Below are 27,154 nucleotides of genomic sequence, written 5' to 3' on the forward strand. Positions count from 1 at the left end.
AAGAGGAGGAGAAAGAAGAAGAAGATGCGGAAGAAGATGATGATGATGATGATGATGATGATGATGATGATGAAGGAACGGAAAAAGAGGAAGAAGCTGAGTAAGAAGTAAGAAAGAAGTAGAAGAAGAGGAGGCTGAGGAAGGAAAGAAAGAGGAGGAAAAGGATGAAGATGATGCAGAAGAAAAGAAAAGGGAGGAGGAAGGAGAAGAAAAAGATGAAGACGATAGAAAGAAAGAGGACAAAGAAGAAGGAGGAGGAAGGAAAGAAAGAGGAGGGAGGAGAAGAAAAGGAAGAAGTAGAAGAAGAATATGAGAGAAGAAGAGGAGGACAAAATTGATAAAGAGGAGGAGGAAGAAGAGATGAGGAGGATGAAGGAAAGAAAGAGAAAGCATGAGCATGATGAAGAAGAAGAAAACAAGAAGTGTAGGAAGAAAAGTAGAAAAAGAATAAGAAAAGATTGACGAAGAAGATGAGGCAGATGAAGGAGACTGTCAGCACCAGGGAGTTCTGTGTTCCCGTCTGTGACCCGGGAGGACCAATGGAGGGCTCTGGAAATGGGAAATGATGAGGACATACACTGGGATACCAGGTAGAAGCTAGACCAGAGGGTTGGCGGAGACCAGAGACAGGGGCGCGGAGTCTAACTTGCCGGTGGTTTTCACCATGGAGCCCCGCAAGGAGCTTCTGACTTAGCTGTGCCCGACAAGCAGGTCGCGGCCCCCTGCCCTGGTCCTCTGGTACTGAGCTGGCTGGTACAGAAGATACTGGACATGGAAACTGTAACTTGGAAACTGATAATAATTCTGTGAGAGTCAGTATAAGAACTGAGGGTGTTGATGTCAATGGTCTGGAACCTGGAGATGGTAGCTGATGGCCTGGGAGTCTAAGGTGAGTATTGAAGGCCTGGGGCCAGTAGCAGAGAGATGATTGTTGATGGTCTAGGAGCCAGTGATGATTGTCAATGTCCTGGGAGCCCTTAGGAGTTGTTGACAGCCAGGATGCAGATGATATAGTCTCTGACATAGCACAGTAGCTGGAGCCTAGGAACTTCTGACACTGGAGACTTAGCACACAGGGAACAGAACAATTGTTCTAGGCACAGAGGAAGAGCCCGAAGCCTGACCTATATCCCCCTTGCCTGTCTGTGATTGGCTGCAAGTTGCAGCATCAATCACAACAAGGAAAAACCTGTGAATACCTTGGTTCAGGAATCAGGTGTGCAGGTCAGAGTTCAGGTCAGTGGGCAGCGCAATTGGGTCAGCTGACCGCAGGTGTCATGGCGGCAAACATGCAGTGTGGGCCCAGTGTGGAATTGACGTGGGACAGCGCACAAAGCCCAAGGGGACACGAGGGACATCACGCCATGGTCCACGGCCGGAGGAGACACAGGCAGCAGGCCTGTTCCGCAGAGTGGACCAGCGTGAAGGTAACGGGTGCGGCTGCAGGCGCGACCGCGATTCCTGACAGAATTATTAATATGTATTTTACGCTTTTCTCTGAAATGACTCGTTCTGGTGCTAATGACAATGTTGGAATATAAACATAAAACACGTTTTCTCGCTATTTTCTATAACAATGTTTTATTTATCGGAACATAAAATACATCGAATGCACAAGCAGGTGCAATAAGCTATATGTACAAATTTGGCGCAACTCCCTTTATCCTTAACACGAGACCGCGGCCAGCATTTCCCTCCCCTATAGAAAAAACATCATCATATAAACACCCCAAAGAATTGTCTGATGCCCAAATATTGAAATAATACATTATAATGCCGGGATGTCCCAATATTGTACCAAGTGCCACTGACGCCGGGTATGACCACCGAGTGCCAATCAGAGCAAGTTGGTGCAAAAGGCTTTGCGTGGTGGATGACTGTGTAGGTGCCACATACATTATCCTGTTAGTAGGGAATTACTGTGGTGACTCGTGATTGGCTGTTTCGCTGGTGCCAATTTCAAAATGTCGCCAACACTATCTCTATGGCCACCAGCCCATGTGCCAGCTGCAATGAGCTTTTGCTCTGAGCTAATCCAAAGATTGGATTGGCTCTACGACTTGAGTCCTTACAATCCGCCCCCCTCCCCTGAAGGCAGCCCTGATCTTGACAGAGCGACAGCAATCTGGAGTCACATATCGGGCACTGCGGAATGGGTGAAACCTTAGCTTTTGGCTGAATCCCGGATTGCAACCCTACTGTACTTTCTAATCTCATCATCCGTCAACCTGGTCCTGCGGGATATTTGCCCTCTCTTTGGAAACAGTGAATTCTAAATGTATCTGCTACCAACTCCCTGGGCCAGGATTGGAAATATTCAAATAAGTTGGGATCAACACCGGGTTCCATGTCCACCGTTTGTAGGAGCAGCCTGTGGAGAGTATGGCAAAGGAAGACGGATCTGCTCAGTGAGGGAAGACAGTTCCGCACATCCAACAAGCGAGTAATAATATACAACAAACATCTAACATCTACAAGGCGAGGAGGTCATCGGCTACTTTCTTCTTGGCCAGTGGCAGCCTTATGAATATGGTCGTCAGTCCTTTTTTTTTTTTGTGGCTGCTAAGTTATATTCTCTCTTTGTGTTTGACGTTGGCCAGCTTGACGTTTTCTTGTTCGGTGGACGGAGGTGTATGCTCGATGTGACAGCCGATCATCAACTGGTAGACCAGAACTCCGGCCACTGCTCCTAGTAGTGGTGCCACGATGGGGACCCACCACCACTGTCCACCAGCCCTGTAGAGAGCACAGAGAGAACCATACATTGAGATAATTGGATACAGCAATGTGGATGGAGTACATGTAGCCTTATTTACAATAAGGGTGACCCAAGTAGGAATGGGGACAAAGGACTTCTTCCACTTCCCTCATCCCCGCTATATCACCCACCCTGCTAGGAAAGTTGTAGAGACCTATATATCTTTATTGGTGATATTGCAAACAGAATTGAGGGTAAAATGTGCCTTTTTGCAGATGACACAAAAATATGCAACAGGGTAGACACACCAGGAGGGGTAATACAAATGATTGATGATCTAGGTAGATTAGAGGAATGGTCAAGAGAATGGCAACTACAGTTTAATGCCAAAAAATGCAAAATCATGCACTTGGGTCTCAGAAATCCAAAGACTAAATATAGTATAAATGGCACTATAATGGAAACTTCTGAGGAAGAGAGGGATCTAGGTGTCACTATTTCAGGGGCCTTAAAGGCAGGTAGGCAATGTAACAAAGCAATGAAGAAGGCAAGTCAGATGCTTGGTTGCATAGGGAGAGGTATCAGCAGTAGAAAGAAAGAAGTAATAATGCCACTGTATAGGTCATTGGTACGACCTCACCTAGAGTATTGTGTTCAGTTCTGGAGGCCATATCTCCAGAAGGATATAAATACATTAGAGACTGTACAAAGAAGAGCAACTAAAATGGTGCATGACCTACATCACAAAACGTACCAGGAAAGACTAAAAGATCTTAATATGTATAGTTTGGAGCAGAGAAGGGAAAGGGGGGACATGATAGAAACTTTCACATATATCAAGGGTTATAACAAGGTACAGGTGGGAGACATTCTTCACAGGAAGAGGAGCAGCAGAACACGAGGACATGCACTGAAACTAGAGGGAGGAAGGTACAGGTAGGAGACATTAGTCACAGGAAGAGGAGCAGCAGAACACGAGGACATGCACTGACACTAGGGGGAGGAAGGTACAGGTGGGAGACATTCATCACAGGAAGAGGAGCAACAAAACACGAGGACATGCACTGACACTAGGGGCAGGAAGGTACAGGTGGGAGACATTAGTCACAGGAAGAGGAGCAGCAGAACACGAGGACATGCACTGACACTAGAGGGAGGAAGATACAGGTGGGAGACATTCTTCACAGGAAGAGGAGCAGCAGAACACGAGGACATGCACTGACACTAGAGGGAGGAAGGTACAGGTGGGAGACATTAGTCACAGGAAGAGGAGCAGCAGAACACGAGGACATGCACTGACACTAGAGGGAGGAAGGTACAGGTGGGAGACATTAGTCACAGGAAGAGGAGCAGCAGAACACGAGGACATGCTCTGACACTAGAGGGAGGAAGGTACAGGGGAAATCTGAGGAAGAATTACCTCACAGAAAGAGTAGTAGATAAGTGGAATAGCCTCCCATCAGAGGTGGTAGAGGCAAATACAGTAGAACAATGTAAACATGCTTGGGATAGGCATATTGATATCCTTACAAAGAAATAAGGATCAGATATGGTTTGAGGTAACATGTTTAAAAAAGGGGCAGACTAGATGGGCCAAGTGGTTCTTATCTGCCGTCACATTCTATGTTTCTATGTACAGTAAGAGTGATCCACTGTCTCTTGTTCTTCCCCATATCAGCCGACAGATTTATATAACTTGTGTGGATCAGTTGTAGGTATGGATGCATTAAAGGCTTACTGTATTTACAGTAAAATCTCAGAACAATTGCAGGTTGTATACATCTATATAGGCCTACAACGCAACAATCCAAGGAGAGGGATCATAAGATCCCTCTCAATTACAACTCTTTGACATTTGCAGTCTGAGGGCTACACATTTCAACCCTTAGGTTAAGAAGCCAGAAGTCACTGGAGGCATCTATGTATGGTGAAGCTGATTTGACAGGAAACCAGAAGAAGGCAAAGACATTCATTAATGATGGCTTTATAAGACACACGGCCCCCAAGCGTCTGCTAACAGTATTGATTTTGTAAAGCAGAAGTTCCCAAACTCTGTCCTCCAGACATCCCAACAGTCCAGGTGACATATTCTGTAGGATACTTACGAGAAGACCTCCGTGCCCCATCCAGCCAGTGCGGTGAACAAACGTGGTCCGAAGTCCCTGGCAGGGTTAACGGCATAGCCAGAGTTGAAGCCCATAGACAGACCGATGACTAGGACGACAAATCCAACCGTGAAGGCCTCCAGGCCGCGGGGGATGGGATTGTTGTAGGGGTCTACAATGGCCAAGACGCAGACCAACAAAGCAGCTGTGCCGATAAACTGGAATATACAATAATAAAGAAGTTACTGACAATATATGACCACACCGATACCAAGGTTCACAAACATTGGTAAAAAGACGATGAAATGGGTTTGTTTAAAAATGACCAGTTGTAGCTACATCTGCACAACACGGATTCTCTTCTGACCTCGGGGACCTGTTGCTCCTAGAATCTCAGAATGGCGACGGTTAGGGTTAGGTGCCGAAGGTTAGGGTTAGGCACTGCAGGGGGGGTTTAGGGTTAGGCTGTGGCACCGGGGGGCGCTAGAGGGAGGGTTAGGGGGGCAATAGGGCAAGTACTCCAACACATGGGATCACTCTGCTAGAACTGACGGTCACATAGCCGCCAGGACACGCAAGTAGACACCGCTGCCACCGGGAAAAGCTAATTCACCTCTGGGCTGTCAGGGATGTTAGGGCAACATTCTGTCATTGTCATGTCATGAATCAGCCAATCGAAACAGTGCATTTCTGCAGGGCAAGTCGGCAAAGCTGTTGTCTCTCTGTGTGCTAAGCCAGAGGAGACCTTAGGGGGTTATTCTGGTTCACTCCTTCTGGCAAATTCCTTCTCAAATGGACAAAACCATGTACACTGCAGGGGGGCAGATGTAACATGTGCAGAGAGAGTTAGATTTGGGTGAGTTATTTTGTTTCTGTGCAGGGTAAATACTGGCTGCTTTATTTCTACACTGCAATATAGATCTAACTTTGAAGTAAAACCCCACCCAAATCTAATTATCTCTGCACAAGTTACATCTGCCCCACCTGCAGTACACATGGTTTTGTCCATTTGAGAAGAAATTTGCCAAAAGGGGTGAACCAGAATAACCCCCTATTGTGGGAGGATAGACAGAACTGTGTATAATACTGTAGTAATATAAATGTCAGCACCACAGGGTCTTTCCTCTGCATTCACAGCAAACGTTGGAGTCACCAAGCGTCAGCCATTACTCATATAGGGGCCCATTTATCATGATCGCATTACAATGCGATCTGGGCGGAATATTACCAAATATGCCATCATATCGGGGGAATGTATCAATTTTGAGGCACAAGGACAGGGCTCCAAAAGGAGCCCGTTCCTGTGAAGCCCTAACCCGGAAGCCGGGGGGTCAGCGCATGCGTGGTTATGCGCTGACCCCCGCTGACCCCTCTTACCGCACTGCCGAGGCTACAATGGGCTACCGCCATATCAGAATGGCCCTGGGGTGCGATGTCGGGCTGCCCGATGTTGATACATCGGGCAGCTTCGCATCCCCCATAGAAACCTATGGGGGATGCGGCCGGAGATTCCTGCTGCGGTCCCCCTTTAATACATTTAGGGGATACTTAATATTTGTGGTTAAACCCCGAAAACGGGTGTTTTTGGGGATTTAGCCGCAAATATGGTTTGATAAATGGGCCCCATAGACATAATATAAGGAGTATAATCTATGGTCCCGGAAGAAGCCTCCAGTAGCGGGTAGTCCCGTTACCAAGTTTGTTTTCCTGAAGAAAGGAAGCTTTGAAGTAGACAAAACAGCGGCCTCGGGGGGCAATTTCAAGGTCAGATATTGAAGACATGTGATAAGGATATTTAGTTACTCAGAGACGTCGGAGGTCACCAGCCTCGCTCTAACGGAGGAAAGGAACGCTGCGGAATGGTCTCCTATCGCAAATGGGCAAAACCGTGCTGCTCTGCAGCTGGGGCAGATGTAATGTGCAGAAAGAATGAGATTTGGGTGGGGTGCGTTCAAACTGAAATCTAAATTGCAGTGTAAGAATTAATCTGTCTAACATCTGCGGGCTACATGCAGCAGACCGTATTTACTATTCACTATTTACCCTGCGCAGTATTTGCTCCCCTGGCACAGGGACATGCTTTATGCTTTACAGAATCTGGCCCAGATTTGGGATTTTGCAACATTTTTGCATTTGTTTTTGTAAAAAATTTTAAATGAAGGAAACATTGAAGAGCATTGAATTCACTCTCACATACAACATACACTAACATAGCGCACTACTGGGTTTGTGGGTGGGGGAATACTACACCCTATAGCAGACGTGGCCAAACCAGTCCCCCAGACCACCTAGCTGGTGCAGCAGCTAGGGGGTCTGGGGAATGTGACAGTTAGTAATGACTGCACCTGTGTAGGAACTAGGTGGTCTGAGAAATGGGGCAGTTAGTAATGACTATAACTGTGCACTAGCTAGGTGATCTGGGACATCTGACAGTTAGTAATGATTACACCTGTGCACCAGCTAGGTGGTCTGGGGAATGTAACAGTTAGTAATGACTACAGCTGTGCACCAGCTAGGTGATCTTGGACATGTGACAGTTAGTAATGACTACAGCTGTGCACCAGCTAGGTGATCTGGGACATCTGACAGTTAGTAATAATTACACCTGTGCACCAGCTAGGTGGTCTGGGGAATGTAACAGTTAGTAATGACTACAGCTGTGCACCAGCTAAGGGATCTGGGACATCTGACAGTTAGTAATGACTACAGCAGTGCACCAGCTAGGTGATCTGGGACATGTGACAGTTAGTAATGACTACAGCAGTGCACCAGCTAGATAGTCTGGGAAATGGGGCAGTTAGTAATGACTATACCAGTGCACCAGCTAGGTGATCTGGGACATGTGACAGTTAGTAATGACTACAGCTGTGCACCATCTAGGTGGTCTGGGAAATGGGGCAGTTAGTAATGACTATAACTGTGCACCAGCTAGGTGATCTTGGGAATGTGACCGTTAGTAATTACTACAGCTGTGCACAAGCTAGGTGATCTGGGACATGTGACAGTTAGTAATGACTATAGCTGTGCAACAGCTAGGTGATCTGGACATGTGACAGTTAGTAATCACTACAGCAGTGCACCAGCTAGGTGGTCTGGGAAATTGGGCAGTTAGTAATGACTATACCTGTGCACCAGCTAGGTGATCTGGGACATGTGACAGTTAGTAATGACTACAGCTGTGCACCATCTAGGTGGTCTGGGAAATGGGGCAGTTAGTAATGACTATAACTGTGCACCAGCTAGGTGGTCTGGGAAATTGGGCAGTTAGTAATGACTATACCTGTGCACCAGCTAGGTGATCTGGGACATGTGACAGTTAGTAATGACTACAGCTGTGCACCATCTAGGTGGTCTGGGAAATGGGGCAGTTAGTAATGACTATAACTGTGCACCAGCTAGGTTATCTTGGGAATGTGACCGTTAGTAATGACTACAGCTGTGCACAAGCTAGGTGATCTGGGACATGTGACAGTTAGTAATGACTACAGCTGTGCACCAGCTAGGTGATCTGGGACATGTCACAGTTAGTAATGATTACACCTGTGCACCAGGTAGGTAGTCTGGGGAATGTGACAGTTAGTAATGATTACACCTGTGCACCAGGTAGGTGGTCTGAGAAATGTGACCATTAGTAATGACTACAGCTGTGCACCAGCTAGGTGATCTGGGACATGTCACAGTTAGTAATGATTACACCTGTGCACCAGGTAGGTAGTCTGGGGAATGTGACAGTTAGTAATGATTACACCTGTGCACCAGGTAGGTGGTCTGAGAAATGTGACCATTAGTAATGACTACAGCTGTGCAATCCTTCTACGCTGGTCATTTGCAAGTTGATTGACAGGAAGCTGGCGCTTTGGGGCAGTTACCAGACCTTTTCTGGGAGTGTCAGGAAAAATGTAGGGGTGCCCAGGTGTTTAAGGAGCAGTTGTGTCAAGTCAGCCTGTTTCTATTGCCGTCTGGGGGCTGTGGGGACAATGATGTACGTACCTGGTCAAAAAATCCGTTCATGAGCGTCAGATGATCGGATGGGAATGTGGTGAAGATCCCGGCGGTGCCGTTGGCACCCGTCACAATGAGGGTGTCATTTGCAAAATACCAGATTGCATCTGAAATCAGAGGTTAGAGAAGATTGTTAGGCAGGGTCCTATACTCTGATCAACAAGGGGGATTCTGGGTCATTACAATCCACCTTGAGCTTTATTACACAATGGGGTAATCATGAGCCATGTATTATGGTCATGGCCAATGATTGTAAATGATGACAATTGTGGATTGCGAGGAATTAAGTTTCATTTGATTACAAAACACAATGAAATGAAACAAAGATACTTTATACTGTTGCTGTTTGCACATTGTAACCATTCATTTATTAGAAATCCTTGGTTAGGATCCAGCCATCTGGGGCTGAAGTGTGAACACTGCCGGCCTGTTCCTGTAACCTGTTCTACAGGGTGCAACATCCAACTGGGAGCCTGACAAAAATGAAAAACTTTATATCACCGTCCCAGTATTGCACCAAAACATTGTCGCAGCTTCCTGCCGTTACACAATGGACGTGTGATGTTCCAATAACAGACACAGTGTCGTCTTGGGTGAAATCCAGTGTATGTGGCAGGTGAAATTATAGGATTAAACAGGGAAAACCAGAATAAGCTGCTTATGTATAACACTGTACAGGCACCGAAAGAAGGGGTGTTAGGAAATTAGCTTTCTGGGATTCCCACAGAATACAATCATTCATAAACCTGTCAGTCTGACGCGTGGACATGTAACTACCAGTTACTGCATAGTGATCTGACATTCTTCTATAGCTGCAAACAGTGTAACATTGCTGCAAATCCCACATACCTGTATAAAGGTTACGTGTGACAGGCGTGTTACAATGACACGCCAGCCTGTACCGTGCACCTTGTGGGCTTTATTAAGGCAGTTGGAGGTTTCATGTGTTGTCCATAACCATTACCATACTGTATGTTACTGTATTATAGCTTCCTGTCTTGTGTATGGGATAGCGTATGGAATATTAATTGGCAATCAACATGGACCTGGACCTGGAGTGACTGGGTGTAGTTAAATGTATAGCCAATAAAGACAGATAAATATTTTATATATATATATATATATATATATATATATATATATATATATACCTTCATTCCCTACTCTAGATCTGATGCTGTGATGTATGGAATGTCCTCCCAGAGACCTTCATTCCCTACTCTAGATATGATTCTGTGATGTTTGGAATGTCCTACCAGAGACCTTCATTCCCTACTCTAGATCTGATGCTGTGATGTATGGAATGTCCTCCCAGAGACCTTCATTCCCTACTCTAGATCTGATTATGTGATGTATGGAATGTCCTCCCAGAGACCTTCATTCCCTACTCTAGATCTGATTCTGTGATGTATGGAATGTCCTACCAGAGACCTTCATTCCCTACTCTAGATCTGATTATGTGATGTATGGAATGTCCTCCCAGAGACCTTCATTCCCTACTCTAGATCTGATTCTGTGATGTATGGAATGTCCTCCCAGAGACCTTCATTCCCTACTCTAGATATGATTCTGTGATGTATGGAATGTCCTCACAGAGACCTTCATTCCCTACTCTAGATCTGATGCTGTGATGTATGGAATGTCCTACCAGAGACCTTCATTCCCTACTCTAGATCTGATTATGTGATGTATGGAATGTCCTCCCAGAGACCTTCATTCCCTACTCTAGATCTGATTCTGTGATGTATGGAATGTCCTCCCAGAGACCTTCATTCCCTACTCTAGATCTGATTCTGTGATGTATGGAATGTCCTCCCAGAGACCTTCATTCCCTACTCTAGATCTGATTCTGTGATGTATGGAATGTCCTCCCAGAGACCTTCATTCCCTACTCTAGATCTGATTCTGTGATGTATGGAATATCCTCACAGAGACCTTCATTTCTCCTACTCTAATGCTCTACTGCAGCTGTTCTCAAACTGTGGGTCCTGACCCCAAAGTGGGTCCTGACCTTCTCAGCATGGGGTCGCAACTCCATGTTGCTGACCATCAGGCTGATGACTTTTCTAATCTCAGTCAGTGATTCAAGGAGTCTGAAAATCTGTTGAATTGTCTGTTATATTAGACTCCTCCCATCACTCTGTGCCCCCACAATGCTGCTATGTATGTGCTGTCTGCTGACTACACGTGTGATGTGATGGGTTATGGTATATCAGACTCCTCCCATCACTCTGTGCCTCCACAATGCTGCCATGTATGTGCTGTCTGCTGACTACACGTGTGATGTGATGGGTTATGGTATATCAGACTCCTCCCATCACTCTGTGCCTCCACAATGCTGCCATGTATGTGTTGTCTGCTGACTACACATGTGATGTGATGGGTTATGGTATATCAGACTCCTCCCATCACTCTGTGCCTCCACAATGCTGCCATGTATGTGCTGTCTGCTGACTACACGTGTGATGTGATGGGTTATGGTATATCAGACTCCTCCCATCACTCTGTGCCTCCACAATGCTGCCATGTATGTGCTGCCTGCTGACTACACATGTGATGTGATGGGTTATGGTATATCAGACTCCTCCCATCACTCTGTGCCTCCACAATGCTGCCATGTATGTTCTGTCTGCTGACTACACATGTGATGTGATGGGTTATGGTATATCAGACTCCTCCCATCACTCTGTGCCTCCACAATGCTGCCATGTATGTGCTGTCTGCTGACTACACGTGTGATGTGATGGGTTATGGTATATTAGACTCCTCCCATCACTCTGTGCCTCCACAATGCTGCCATGTATGTGCTGTCTGCTGACTACACGTGTGATGTGATGAACTTCTGCAGTAACTTGCTGGGTCCTGTAATTAATGTTATTGTCTTATGGGGACCCAGAGCAAGATAGTTTGATGACCCTTGTTCTACTGTACGTAATCTTCTCCCAGAGACCTTCATTCCTCTCTAGATCTGATGCTCTACTGTATGGAATGTCCTCAAAGAGACCTTCATTCCCCTAGTCTAGATGGTGTATAGTCTAGATGGTGTATGGGATCCTCTTGTGGAGACACAGAGACCTTCATCCTCTACTCTAGATCTGATGCTCTGATTCATGGGATGCCCTCATGGAGATTCAGAGACCCTCATCTCCTACTCTAGATCTTATGCTGTAGTGCATGGGTCCTCAAACTGCGGCCCTCCAGATGTGGTGAAACTACAAATCCCAGCATGCCTTGCCACAGTTTTCCTATAAGGGAGTGTTAAAACTGTGGCAAGGCATGCTGGGAATTGTAGTTTCACAACATCTGGAGGGCCGCAGTTTGAGGACCCATGCTGTAGTGTATGGGATACCCTCATGGAGACACAGAGACCTACATCTTCTATCCTAGATCTGATGCCCTCATGGAGACACAGAGACCTTCATCCCCTACTCTGGATCTTATGCCCTCATGGAGACGCAAAGACCTTCATCTCCTACTCTAGATCTGATGCCCTAATGGAGATGCAGCGACCTACATCTCCTACTCTAGATCTGATGCCCTCATGGAGATGCAGCGACCTACATCTTCTACTCTAGATCTGATGCCCTCATGGAGACGCAGAGACCTATATCTCCTATCCTAGATCTGATGCCCTCATGGAGATGCAGCGACCTACATCTCCTACTCTAGATCTGATGCCCTCATGAAGATGCAGCGACCTACATCTTCTACTATAGATCCGATGCCCTCATGAAGATGCAGAGACCTACATCTTCTACTCTAGATCTGATGCCCTCATGGAGACGCAGAGACCTACATCTCCTATCCTAGATCTGATGGCCTCATGGAGACACAGATACCGTCATCCCCTACTCTAGATTCGATGCTCTGCTGTATGCGATGCCCTCATGGATACCTTACAGATACTTACAGCGACTATGGCTTTGAGACTCTAGAATGAATACTCTCTTAGGTGGAATGACAATCATTTAGAACAATGCTACTGCCTGTATATACAGGTCTATGCCTCACATACCAAAATATAAGCCATAAACGATGCCCGCTCCAAGGAATGCCCCCAGTGTCTGCGCCAGTGTGTATATCGGAAACTTTATCCAGGGTTCTCTTGCCATAATGCACATGGCAAACGTTACAGCTGGATTCAGATGCCCACCTGAGGAAGACATGGATTTTGTAAGTTAAATGTTGTCACAGTCACATTACAGATGCAGATAGAAGTTTGCGGAATCCTTATTTGCCTGTGGAGAGTGTCCTGAGGTTTATTGGTTCAAAGAGTTTCAGTAGGAGATGTATCAAGCCTTGGAGGACAAGCTTCTCGAAGCAGCCAATCAGCAGTTATCTAGCACAGCCTATGAAACGACAGCTGGAAGCAGATTTATTGATTGCTGGATTGCTTTGGGCACTTTCTCCAAGGCTTGATACCTCTCCCCCACATTCTTCTATTCTTAGAATAATTCTTCCAGTTGCTGTGTATCCGGTCAAGGTGGGTATTGAGACCAGGTTGGCACCATCAGCGGGTTTCACCTGTCCTAACACTTATTTACTCATTAACCAGCACATCACCGCTGTTATAGTAGTAGTAGTAGTTAATTTATTTATAAGGCGCCCAAAGTGTCTGCAGCGCCATGCATAGCAAACAAAAAACAAATGACAAGGTAACGTACAGGGTGTGTTGATAAAATACAGCATAAATAGGGGAATAGCTGGTGGAACTAAAATCACCATCAGTTCTGAAGTAGGTGTGGAAATTGTCGAGGAGACTGAAGATGAAGTAGAGGAAGGGAAGAACAGGACAGGAGGACAGGTGAGGTAATGAGGTAGGGTGAGTACGTGAGGAAGGAGGGCCCTACTCATAAGAGATAACCTACTAAAAGGAGGTGGGTGGACGAACGAAGAACAATAGGATAAGTAGGAATGGATGGAGGGGTAGGGTAGGCAGGATAGGAGGAGGGATAGGCTAGTCGGAAGAAGTTGGTTTTGAGGGAGCGCTTGAAGGAGGTAAGGGAATCAGAAAGCCTGATGGTGGCGGGAGGTTGTTCCAGTGCAGGGGAGCAGCGCGAGAGAAGTCTTGGACATGGGAGTGGGAGGAGGTGATTAGGTGAGAGGTCAGGCGGCGGTCAGCGATGGAGCGAAGAGGACGGGAGGGAGTGTGGATAGGGATCAATGAAGAGAGGGGTTATAGGTGGAATTGAATGGTCAGCTGTATTTACCTGAAACCTGTCCTGCAATGAGGATGCCGAGCATGACTGCAAATCCAAAGGCCAAGTTAACGGTCAAGAACTGACCATGGGATCCTTTACTGAGGACCACCTGTGCCACCGATCCACAGCCAAACATCTGCAGAGAAGGAACACACCGAAATTTATTATTATTATTATTATTATTATTATTATTATTATATACAAATACAACTTGAAGAAACAGCTTCACAGTTTTTATTTGTTTTAGGGGGAATTACATAAGATAAGGTAATATATACATCTTCAGAGGCTTCTAGTGGTCAGAGCAGGGATGGGGAACCTACGGCCCTCCAGCTGTTGTTGAACTACACATCCCAGCATGCCCTGCAACAGTTTAAGCATGGCCAAAGAGCAAAATTGTAACAGGGCTTGCTGGGATGTGTAGTCCAACAACAGCCGGAGGGCCGAAGGTTCCCAATCCCTGGTTCAGAGTATCCTCTAGTCACAGTGTGAAATGGTTGTCATAGCCTCTTGTCATTCAAGGGGGAGGGGCTTCGACAACCCACATAGCAACAGAGAGGGTCCCCTGCTAGTAGCACACCGTGAGATTCACTGAATTACTGCTTGTGCCATGCAACTAAGCAAAGCTTAATACATATAAAAACAGCATAATAATTAGAGTTTTTGTTGGTGTGTGCACTCAATAAGCACATACACTGTAACCCCGGCAAGGTTCAGGCTATAACCCACGGGTGTCAAACACAAGGCCCGCGGGCCAAATCCGGCCCGCCAGACCTCGTCATGTGGCCCGCGCAGCCGCCGCCACCCACCCCCGCCTGGCGCCGATTACATTACTGCGGGAAGCCATCACAGTGTGAGTGTCACATCACATTCAGTGACACTCACATGACGACTCGAGACTGAGAGACATACCTAACAACGTGAGGAAGCCAGTTGACACAGTCACTCCGCCGCGGCACTCGCTGGGAGGAGGAGGGAGGCAGGACAGTGGACACAGACTTGTTAGTGTAACTGTGTGACGTGCCCGACTCCTCCCCGGCTCCTCCTGCGGGCAGCGGCTACGGCGCTGCCATGTGTGACACACGCCTGCCTGACAGCAGTGCCAGTGACACCGTGACGTGCATGCTGCTGCGGCTGCCTGTCGGACTTGGACGCCGGCCTGGCGGTGAGCTGCCTCCTGCCTGTGGTGCCGCGCTGCGCAGCAGTGGCATCAGTTGGTTCAGTATATTTACTGTAAGTTCGGCAGTGGGGTGGGCACAGTTGTGTTGTCTCTTGTTGTCCAGTCCAGAGTCCGTGGCCGGGCAGGCAGAGAGCCAGGCCAGCAGCACACAGCCGCAGCCTGAGCCCACAAATCTGCAGTGCGGCTGCCTGTGTCCAGGGTCATTATCATTATCTGTCCCACTGTCACCACCAGTCCAGAACTCTAGCGAGAGTCCTGCGAACCCAGAGGCCCAGGTCACCTGCTGGGCGATCTGACGTCATGTCACTGTGCCCTGTCCCTACAATGATTGCATGAACTGTATGATGCTTAACCCTTTCAGTGCCAACATCTCTGTGACAGACGCGCAAACTATCTGCTAATAATTCCAGCGTCGCTCACATTTGTTATATACATTCAAAATGTGGTATAAAAAAAAAGGTTCTATTTCCTATATGAGGTAACATTACAGGTGACGATGATGGATAAAGATGTCTGCTTGCCAATTTTCACACCTTCTTTTGACAAATTCACTTGGCGCTCAAAGGGTTAACGTATCAGATAATAGGAACAAGTGTTACCGGAGAGAAGTGGGCGGGGGGGGCATTTTAATGTATGGGCACAGTGGGCAGCTGCCCAGGGTTTTCGCTATTCTATGAGGCTTCCGGCAGAGGTGAATGTCGTTGAAGTATATACTGTAAGAAGCCTTATCAAAGTGTCCCTTTAAACCAGGATGTTAATGATGTCGACACATGGAAAGGTTGACATATTTTTTTTCATTTGTTTGACTTTTTTTCATCCAGGTGGAGTCTGATTGGTTGTCCATGTCAACAGGTGTTGACATTGGCACAAAACAACCCAATAAACTAACGTCAAACGTTTCATGTGTCAACATTTTCCAGGTCGACATTTTGGCGCCAAACTTTTGACTGCCGACACTGTCCATCCTTAGATCCACACCCTTTTATACAACGTCCACATAGTAAGTACATAGCAGAACTGTCAGATCAAGGGATTGCCAGGCCCTGGATGAAGGAGAACCCAGATGGGAATTAACGATTTAGCGCTGTTTAGCAAACATGGGCCACAGCCCTATATAAAGTGTTGAGTGTATTAAGAGCGTCGTAGACTTGTACAGTCACCTGAGCTTAATACAAACACTTTACTCTAATTGCTCTAAACTCCTATTACTCATATACAACCTGTAACAATTATCCTCGCCTAATAAACCCGATGTTACCGGTCGCTCTCCCTGCTCGGGACACCTGATAACTCAGAGTGGATTCGGCATGAAAAGCCGGCGGTCGGGATCCCGGCGTTCAAAATCCCGACGCCGGAATCCCGAACGCCGAAATCCCGACAAGGGGGGGACGTAGATAGCCCCCCCTTGCGGGCTCGCTGCGCTCGCCACGCAGCGGGCACACTAATTTATTCTCCCTCCGAAGGTGTCGTGGACACCCACGGGGGGAGAAAGTGTCGGGATTTCGGCGTTCGGGATTCCGGCGTCGGGATTTTGAACGCCGGAATCCCGACCGCCGGGATTTAAACTGCATCCCCTCAGAGCACAGCGCCTTGTGAATGGGCCCCTGAGAGCCCAAACTGCGCCGGTGGGAATGCCTTGCTCCATTTTTACAAATGTCTTTAAAAGTAAAATATACATAAAGGAAAATAATCTCAGGCAAAGCTGACAGGACATTCTGGGACTAGTAGTTCCACAGCAGCGGGCGAGCCAGAGGCGATCTGCCTTCCTTCCTTTAGTGGCTGTTTCTAAATTGTATATGATAATGTTTAACTGACATTGTGATCTGTGTATTCAGCCTTGGAGAGAGATACAGGGGGGAGAGATGAAGTACCAGCCAGCCATCTCCTAACTGTCATTTTTGAAGCAAAGTTCTAGGAAAGGGAAAGGGGTTGGGATCATTGGGTAGACAGTATGATGTCAACAAAACATTTGATCAACACCATTAGGTCAACATGCATTAAGGTCGATGTGCATTAAGGTCGACATGACTGAAGGGCGACATGGGTTAGGTCGACAGGCTCATTAGGTTGACACACGCTTTAGGTCAACATGGGGAAGGTCAACAGTCAAATGGTCGACATGGGGTTTTTCACTTTTTTTGTCACGAACTTCGACACAGTCGACACGGACACTGAAAAGTAGCACCACGTCCTCACGCATGGCACGGTGCCCGGCTACGCTCGGCACACTATTTTATTCTCCCACCATGCCCTAGTGGATAGTAGGACATGAATTACCACCTGCCGGCTCAAAAAAAATGTGAAAAACCCCATGTTGACGCAATGCTTGTCGACCTTGTGACCGTATCCCAGGGAAAGAAGGGGGATTTCTGTACACGGCTGTCCTGCAGATTGCTGTTGGGGGTGGGGGTCTTGGTCAGTGCTGCCGATGAAGTGAATACATTTATGTTCTTATAGAGAAATGAAATGGTTTTCAGAAGAACAATCTGTGAGGCGCCAGCCAAGGTGAGGATCCTGTTTCTGTTTGCTCAGTCAGTTCCTGTTGGGCAGGGATCCACGGAAGATCTGGGCAGATTGTGTGGCTGCTTGCACAGTCCGCACCACCCGTGTCTGTGTGGTGACTTGGTGAACGCCCAGGTAGAGTAGTTGCACAGTGCGGCATATGTAGGAAGGCGATACATACAACTGACCAGCAGTGTGGATGAAGGTAGACAGAATGCCGACGCAGGCATCCTGATGGAGGGAGTTCTAACACTCACCACAGCCTAACCCCAGGGTTGCCTACCCTCTTGGAAAGTCCGGGAGGCTCTTGACCCCCAATCGCGGCATCCTCCACCCGGACCGCGGTGTTTAAATACCGCAATACGTGGGTCTCTGAGGAGGGGGTGGGGCTAAAATGACATAATCGCATAATTTTAGCCCCGACAAACACAGAGATCTGCGAATCAGTTATTTTACATCCTGGGGGTGGGGCTTAATGATGTCATACTCAAGCCCCACCCCCAAAGTGCTGATGAAAGTCAGCAACCCTGCCTAACCCCCCTATCCCACCGCCAAAGCCTAACCCTTACCGCTCCTTATTTAAATATGCAGGGGAAGAGAAGTGCCCCCTTGGGAGCAGGAGCCCGGCGGCAGATGACTCTATTGCCTCCCAGAGTTACACCTCTGCTGTTATTATACCTTATTTTAGTTATCTATATATAAAAGGCTAACTACTCCTCATCTCTAATGTGAAGTACCACCAGTGACCACTAGAGGCCACTCAATGGACCAAATTACTCCTTAACAGAAAGTGAAACCAAAACAATGGGGTTTATTCTAGTTCATTCTTTCTGACAAAATCCTTCTTAGATGGACAAAACCATGTGCACTGCAGGTGGGGCAGATGTAACATGTGCAGATAGAATTAGATTTGGGTGAGTAATTTTGTTTCTGTTCAGGGTAAATACTGGCTGCTTTATTTTTACACTGCAATATAGATCTCACTTTGAAGTAAAACCCCACCCAAATCTAATTCTCTCTGCACAAGTTACATCTGCCCCACCTGCAGTGCACATGGTTTTGTCCATCTAAGAAGGATTTTGTCAGAAAGAATGAACTAGAATAACCCCCAATGTGATCCAACCTTGCTGGATATGGGCAGAGGGAGCAGTGAGGACAGAGATTGGAGGTAGGAGCGGATAGGGGCAAGGCCGTCATTTTGACTGGCTATTATCTAGTACCATATAATAGCTAGCAACTTATTATATATACTGTATACAGCATACAGCGCAACACATTCCTGTAGCTACAGTACTCCGGGATGCCGACACGGGTGGGTGGCACATCAGGCGCTAATTGCGACTGCATGGACTAACAGCTGCCCAGGTGCACCACCTTCTGCATTATTTACACAGCGTCATTTTCCTTTGTACTTCTATCTATACAGCAGACGTGTCATTGTTTACATAACACGCCCTCATATTCGCATTTCTGCCTATTAATGTGCAATTCACAGGGATTTATTGCTGCAATTTGTCTCCCGGGAACAAGCACAGACTTCAGATTGTCATAGGGAGTCTGTAAAACAATCACACAAACCAAATCGCTACCAAATATGACGCCAAGCGATATCCGGTTATTTATACTCTGCTCAGCGGAACGTCGTCTGCTTAAGTGTCTATTATAAGGTTCATCAATGACATTTCAGCTGAGCGAGTGATGGATGGGGTGCACCTTTCCTCCTTGAAGTTGGGGACATGTACCCTCCGTTCAGGGTAACGCAACCTGAGCTTATAAGAATGCAGATGACATCCTAATTATGAGAGACACATCTATATATATATATATATATATATACACTCAGGTTAATAGGATAAAGGGCGATAACTCCTGGGGTGCCCTTCACTCAGTGCGGGTTGGTGTCAGTGGTATCATGTCCGACACAGCGAACCACTGCGCTAATATTACCACGAACGCTACAACGTGTCGCATTTCCTCGTGGGACCTCAGCATGTGTTAACCCTTTCTGGCCTCTTCTCCATTTAAATGTATTGGATAGGCTGTATTCACATTAAACACCCAAATGTCCATCGAAACGCTCAGAAATACGGTGAAACACACGAAAATGCGCCCCTATTCCGATCTTACACTCTCCTTAGGAATGGGGTCGGAAAGGGGCATTTTGAGTAAAAAAAAGACAGTATCGAAGAAAAAAGCACTATGTTCCTTAAGCTAGAGTGCAAGCTCTGTGGGCTAGGCATAGATTTGGCCATCAGAAGGTTAACCATCGATGTTGCCATCGGTGCTTAATATTGTTAGCATGAAAACCTAAACGGGAAACTAATGATGGTTTGCACCTGTAACTGAACATCATTGTGAAACAGCAGGTGGGGTGCTAATTAGAGAAGGGGTGGGGCTTAGCGGAGCACCAGAGGCGGGGCTAAGCGCCATGCCCTCCTGCGCCAAGAACAAACGAGAAGCATTGTCTATAATTATTATTATTATTATTATTATTAATAAGGTATAATAGATTTGTCTCCTGGGAATTCATATCCCAGTAATCCCGGCACGCTGGGACATATCCTGCAATGCAGATGTGCCTGAGCCGCATTCCACGCTGCGTGCCCCTTGCCAGGTCTCCTCAGGAGTTGGCACCCTCCGCCGGTGCAGGAAGGACTTTCGACTTTATCGGACCCTCCACAATGTCAACAGAAACTTCCTGGGCACCTGGGAGTCCAGGCCCACAACTGGTTTTGGCAGAAGGCGACCTGACGCATGCCAGATCACACAAGGCATTTACTGTCCTTATCATCGCCTCAATAGGAAACGCTTCTCCCCCGATCGGATTTTTATTAGGCCGCGCAAGAACATCAGTGAATTCATTCAGGCTTCCTCCAGTGAGGAATTAATGACGGACGTTATAAGAACGCGACATGAGCGTACCAGCATAAACAGCTAACACCCTGCGTCCACAAGAGAACCAATGATTGATTTACTGTATACGGGAAACAATCTATTTCCAAAAATGCCCGGCTTGGGGTTAATGTGGAAAAAAAGTCGTCCTGGAAATTCTGCTACATAGGATATATAAGGGGCAGGTTTATTTAGCCTGGTGAAGTGATAAAGCAGTGATAACGCAGCAGCCAATCAGATCCTAAAGGTCTATACACACTGGACGACTATGCCCAGCGTGTATGGACCAGCGTATATGCCCAGCGTGTATGGACCAGCGTATATGCCCAGCGTGTATGGACAGCGATGATCGCTATCATCGCTGGGGGGGGGAGCTGCTCACTGCATACACACTGAGCTGCTTTCCCCCTGCCCGGCGCTGGCGGCGGGGGGGGGGGGGGGGGGCGGATGGCTTTGCATAGCGCAGCGCTATGCAAAGCCGTCCTCAAAGCCGCTCATTTGCTGGTATAACCAGCAGATGAGTGGCTTTACCGCCAATGATGCGGGAGTGCGCCGCAGTGCTCACCGCTCATCGCCGCGCCATACACACTGGGCGGTTTGAGCTGAAAGCCGCTCAAACTTGCTGTTTTGAGCAGATTTCAGCTCAAAGTCACCCAGTGTGTATGGGCCTTTACTGTCACCAGACTTAATACATCTGCCCCTAAGTCTGTAACAGGAGCGCTGCTGACCAGTAATAATACCGACATGTTGACACTGACAACCCATTAAAATGCTGACCAAGTATAATTCAGGCTTATTAACATTTTAATTGCTACATGTCTGTAGCAAAAAATAAATAAAGAAATCTTTTGCAATAAAGTACAAACAAACATTTTTGACTTGCCCAGTAGGGGACGTACCCTGCCCGGATGTATTCTATTGTAGTATTTAAAAGTTCAGGTTGCAGATTTAACCCTTTGAGTGCCAAATATCCGCTAAAAATCCCAGCGTCGCACACATTTGTTATATGAATTCAAATAAAACCAATGTTGCGTAAAAACAGAGTATATTCCCTATATAAGGTAACATTACAGGTCATTATTATGAATAAATATCTTATATTATTACACCAGTATTTACACCAGAATTGACAAATTTACTTGGCGCTCAAAGAGTTAACGGAACTTCTGCTCCTAGTGGTCACCAACGGTAATGCCACTTGAAACGAAAAACACATTAGCATACTTAAAACAATGTTCTTAGGTTGTGTGACTCTACACACCTCAGATAAACCCTTCTATGCATATTGTTGGCATTATTTAATACGTATACCCCACCCCATATCCCTATTATGCAACACTTCGTGTACACCACTCCTTAATCCCCGATGAGAGGTATACTCCGCCCTTGCTGCCGGTACATAATGTCATATATAGTATATATATATATCTACAGAATTATTTGCTGGAACACTGACTGACTCACTGCACCCAGCAAGCAGAGAATGTCATTAATCGCCCAGCTGCTTCCTGACTACAGATCATTACAAATCTTCCCCATACATCGGCCTTTACCATTGTGCCAGTCATTTTACAGCACTTTATAGCAAGACTGCAAAACGCGTGGATATTAATATAACAGCGGCGTCATAATCGCACTCATCCAAAGTCATTAATATATCAAAACAGAAGAACCTGTTGTATAAATAAGTAACAGAGTGCAGTATTACATTCACCTCGCTCTTCAGCAATGATGCGAACAATCCACTAGCTGAACACAGATATGTTAACAAAAGCTAAGGCAGAAATCTATTAACATAAACCCCAAATACTGGACACGGGACGCAAAGGGTTAAAGTATGTGGTTTGGATTGTGACGGAAGCAAACATATGAGGTTTAATACTGTGCCAGGAGGCTCCGCCCCTGTCGACCTTTAGCGGTCAACCTAATGTAAGTTGACCTTCGCATTGTCGAGCCTGTGACCCGTACCCGTCTGAACTGTGGTCGACTGTCCGATCTGACAGTCAGGGACAGATGTATCAAGCTTCAAAAAGTGATAAGCAGCCAGCCAATCAGCTCTTAACTGTCATTTTTCAAACCCAGCCTATCACATGACAGTTGGCTGGTTGATTGTCACTCTCCACTCTGTTGCTTTCTGAAGCTTGTTGCATCTCGCCGTCAATGAGAACAGAAGGGGCGGAGCCTGTGCCGACTCCGCACCGTTGGGCTGGAAGACACATCTGCAGCTGTTTGGAGAAATGTTTGTGGAATATAGTTGTGATCTCTGAGTATTGGGCAATCCTAGCGCTGGATGGGTGGATGGAGAAAGATCGCCACACAGTTGCACTTGCAACACGTGCCGGAAAGGAGAAGTGGTTTCACTGTTTCTCTGTGTCACCAGTCTTCCCAAACACTGGACAACACAAGACCCCACTGTACATAGCATGCAGGCCAGGAGCTATGAGCTTCACGTGTACATCCCAAAACTCACAAATTGGGCCATTAGCTGGATTTCCCATCCCAAATCAATTCTGACCCTAGTGCACAGCGTGCACCCCAATTATCTCATACATGATGATAATAGCAGTACGGACGGGGTAGTGGTTAGTATTAATGCCTCGCAGCGCTGAGGTCATGGGTTCCATTCCCACTATGTCCCTAACTGTGCGGAGTTTGTATATTCTCCCCGTGCTTGCATGGGTTTCCTCCGGGTACTCCGGTTTCCTTCCACAATCCAAAAATATACTGGTAGGTCAATTGGCTCCCAACAAAAATTAACCCTAGAATGTAGGTGTACGTGTGGTAGGGAATATAGATTGTAAGCTCTACTAGGGCACGGACTGATGTGAGTATTCATATTCTCTGTACAGCGCTGCGGAATATGTGTGCGCTATATAAGAAGCTGTTAATAAATAAATAATAGCATGAACCCTGTGACCAATCAATATCCTATGTTTACTGTTGAGTTGGGAGAAAATAAATTCCAATGTATCATTATTACAGAACTGTGGGTCCAGCTCCCATGTGACTTATTCCTCTGATGCTGGGATCACTAACAGAAATAGGGGTGCAACCGAAATATACAGTGTAACCCGCCTGACGCTGCAAATACCCATCACGCGGGATATTTATCTGCTGTGCAAAGGCCTTTGCAGAGAGGCAGCGTAAGATCTGCCTCCCTCTCCATAGAAGCTTACTGTAGATTACATATAACCCTCCGTGTACAGCAATAAGGACCCCGTATTGACAAAAGGTCACCACCACAAGCAAATGGTTGACATGAAAATAGTCAACATAGGAAAAGGTCAACATTACTTTTTAACTTTTTTGGGGTCTATGTCAAAATCTGCCGACACGGACACGGTGTAAGTGCGCTGGGCACACTATTCTAATCTAACACTAAGCCCGTGAGGTAAGAACAAGTCAGTTAAAACCTAAAGCCCGCTGACCTCTTTTATGTGTCGACCTTGATTATCGAGCTAAGTACTGTCGACAAACCGAGCGGGTCCCAAGAAGGAGGCCGGAGGGAGCGTCTGCCAGCTGCGCTCCTGTCCTGCGCGCTAGATGCACAGGATTGCAGTGAATGCTGTTTGCTTTGGCACAGCACTGAGCCTCTGGAGTGACTTTCACTGTACGCACCGGTCTGACACAACCTGTTCCTAATGTGCACTGTCCAGAACCTTCTCCACAGCTTCAGCTGTGCACACAAGTTCTCCTCAACCTGCTTCCTGCTAGAAATGTGGCATAGGGCACCTGGGCACTATCACTCTGTGGCTGTGCCCAGGAACCTGGGCAGGTGCTCCTGGGCACTATCACTCTGTGGCTGTGCCCAGGAACCTGGGCAGGTGCACCTGGGCACTATCACTCAGTGTACAGGAACCTGGGCAGGTGCTCCTGGGCACTATCACTCAGTGTACAGGAGCCTGGGCATGTGCTCCTGGGCACTCTCCCTCTGTGCCACCAGTAACGGCTGACAACCCCAGCCCTTGTGAGTGAGCACAGTTATCTGTGGGGTGGTATCTGATGGACCCACCCAGCGTGCACCCAGTCAGGAGCTGATAAGGGCACCAGACTTTAGCACAAGCATATCATGGTTCAAACTGATTGATTAATCTGAAAGGTGCCGCCTAATGCCCTCGCTGCGTTCTGCAAGGTATACATGTATATAGTCTGTCCTGGCAGTGTGCCCGCTCAGCATGATTCTGGAGCACGTGTGTGACAGCTTGTCTGTGCTTATATATGGTGTGTATTATGTTATGCTGGGCTGGGTTACGACCTAGCACAGACACAGTATGAAAGTTGTTTAGAGGAAGTGCCAATACTACAGATCACTGTATTCCTTTCCTCTGTAAATAACAGCTGCGGTATACACTGCCAGGCACAGCAGGCTCATGCCTAGGGGTGACACTTGTTTGGGGCAGCACCTGGCTGCTTGTCTCCCAAATAAATAAATATATATACATAATGCAACTACAATGAAATGTTAAAGTTCAGAACTTATGTTTAATATTATAATACATAATAAGGAGTTATACCCAAACAATACAAATATTGTGCAGAGGGAGGCGGCAATTACTGCTGTGCCCAAGGCTGCCCTGATTCCAAATTCTGCCCTTTTGGGGTGACTTATCTTATAGTTATATATAGAGATGAAGGTGGTGGGGTTCCCCAGCTTCTAAATGCAACCGTAATGCTGTGTACGGATTCAGTATTGAATCCCGGCGGTCGGGATCCCGGCGTTCAGAATCCCGACGCCGGAATCCCGACAGCCGAAATGCCGACAAGGGGGGGACGGGGATCGCCCCCCCTTGCGGGCTCGCTGTGCTCGCCACGCAGCGGGCCCGGTGCCTCGCTACGCTCGGCACACTAATTTATTCTCCCTCCAGGGGTGTCGTGGACACCCCAGGAGGGAGAATGTGTCGGCATTTCGGCGGTCGGGATTCCGGCGTCGGGATTCTGAACGCCGGGATCCTGACAGCCGGGATTTTAACTGCATCCCCTGTGTACACACGGTGAGATTTAACATAAGATTTTGACTATATAGTAAAAATCGCATCGGGATCGCATATACATCGCAGGTTTTTAACCTTTCAATCCTGGTGCGATGCCGATGCACGCTCCCATTCAGCATATATCAAATAGCGAAATAGACGGGGCAGCAATGACTATATAGTGCAAATCGATTGCAGATAGCATGAATTGTATGTAAATAGTACAGAGATAGCAAAGATTGCACAGCAAGGGAATCTCACCGTGTGTACACACCATAAGAAATATAATACTTCTCCCCTCCGGGCAATCAGCTCGTACCCAGAACGTGCCTACTGGGTGATGCATTTAATGCTATCTTGCGTGGGTAAGCCGGGCAGGATTCATACATGACAGTGTAATAAGTGCCTGCGACAAACATATTGCTATTCGTGTGTTAAATGAAAACAAATATTTTCTAATGTTGAATTAATTCCAAGCCTTGCGCATCGGGACAGACCCTATATATGTGTCCTCGTTCCCTGTGCAAGTACCCCCTTCTTAGCTACAGCCATAGTAATGTCCGTTGGGCAACCCGCAGCTCTACAAATGCTGGGAAAACTTCTGGGACTTGTAGTTCCACATCAGCTGAAGAGCCACTGTTTCTACTTAAGATGCACAAGCACCATTGCATTAAGTCCAGAAATTATGCACTAATGACCTTTACCAAAGCTGTGCCACCTGTCCTGTATATCCGCAGGTGTCACCTAGAACCCAGCTACCACCGCCCTGGAGCAGAACCCACCCTGGCACCAGAACTATGCTACAAGGGGCACCAGGTGTAAGGTATTAGAGCTTGCACATTTCTCACACTCACCTGTGCCCTGGCTTGTGGCTTTGCAGTGATACTATGGAGAATAATACTTACCACCAGGATGAGTGTTCCGAGGCACTCGGACAGCGCCTGTCTCAGCAGCTTGTTCCGGATCCTCAGCATCCCTTTGAGGCTGTTAAGAACTTCCTTCTGCTTTCCCATGATGATTGTGGCCTGTGTCAGGACTCAGGACAGAGAGGTGATGCTTGCAGTGTCCCCAGATGCTGAGACTGAGCTATACAGGCATATGTGTGTGAGCAAGCCTATAAGTTTGGAGGCAGACACCTCCCCATCCTCTGTACTGGGACACTCCTCTCCCCACCCTGCCCCACACTCACAACATGTCAAGTGTCTATTCACTTTCTGGGTGTTTACAGCCCTCGCTCTGCAATCTCAGTACCGTGGGGAAATCACTGGGGTGAAGGGCTGGGAAGATACGGATCTGTAGTATATAGCTAATGGTTATCGTACGCTGTAATAATTCTGCAATCTCTCATCTGGGAACATTGTGACATCTTCCGTGACCAACACACCGTGTATCCAAATATAAGTGACGCTGAGTCCTCTGCACATGATCTGTACAGTGTAGGGTCACTAGATCGACCACTGAAGGTCTACAGGCCTTGCGTCGACACATCAAAAAGGTCAACATGGCTTTAGGTCAACAGGGTCATTAGGTCAACACAGGCATTAGGGTCTTTAGGTCAACATTGGCAAGGTCAACAGTCAAAAGGTCAACATTGGTTTTTCACG

At 47.0% G+C, this 27,154-nt stretch overlaps 1 protein-coding gene across 1 annotated transcript; it reads right to left on the bottom strand.

The window, feature by feature from the left end:
- Window positions 1-1,564: 1,564 nt before the first annotated feature.
- On the bottom strand, window positions 1,565-26,658 carry LOC146023566 (aquaporin-3-like). Its single transcript, XM_083155376.1, has 6 exons — window positions 26,456-26,658; window positions 14,016-14,142; window positions 12,821-12,958; window positions 8,794-8,912; window positions 4,804-5,021; window positions 1,565-2,736 (listed from the first exon to the last, which is right to left on the bottom strand). The coding sequence occupies exons 1-6, from the start codon at window positions 26,561-26,563 to the stop codon at window positions 2,568-2,570; spliced, it is 879 nt and encodes a 292-aa protein (XP_083011502.1). The 5' UTR covers window positions 26,564-26,658; the 3' UTR covers window positions 1,565-2,567.
- Window positions 26,659-27,154: the final 496 nt, after the last annotated feature.

This window comes from Crinia signifera, chromosome 1, assembly GCF_055691185.1.
Source record: "Crinia signifera chromosome 1, ASM5569118v1, whole genome shotgun sequence".
NCBI classification, from domain to species: Eukaryota; Metazoa; Chordata; class Amphibia; order Anura; family Myobatrachidae; genus Crinia; species Crinia signifera.

What these genes read in the sequence shown, in the direction of transcription:
- LOC146023566 (XM_083155376.1), bottom strand. Translation starts at nt 26,563, where the DNA reads ATGGGAAAGCAGAAGGAAGTTCTTAACAGCCTCAAAGGGATGCTGAGG. An exon ending in TCGGAACACTCATCCTGGTG is followed by an intron (nt 14,143 to 26,455) that starts GTAAGTATTATT and finishes CCTTCTCTGCAG; the next exon opens with ATGTTTGGCTGTGGATCGGT. An exon ending in TGGGGCACGGAGGTCTTCTC is followed by an intron (nt 2,737 to 4,803) that starts GTAAGTATCCTA and finishes TGCTCTCTACAG; the next exon opens with GGCTGGTGGACAGTGGTGGT.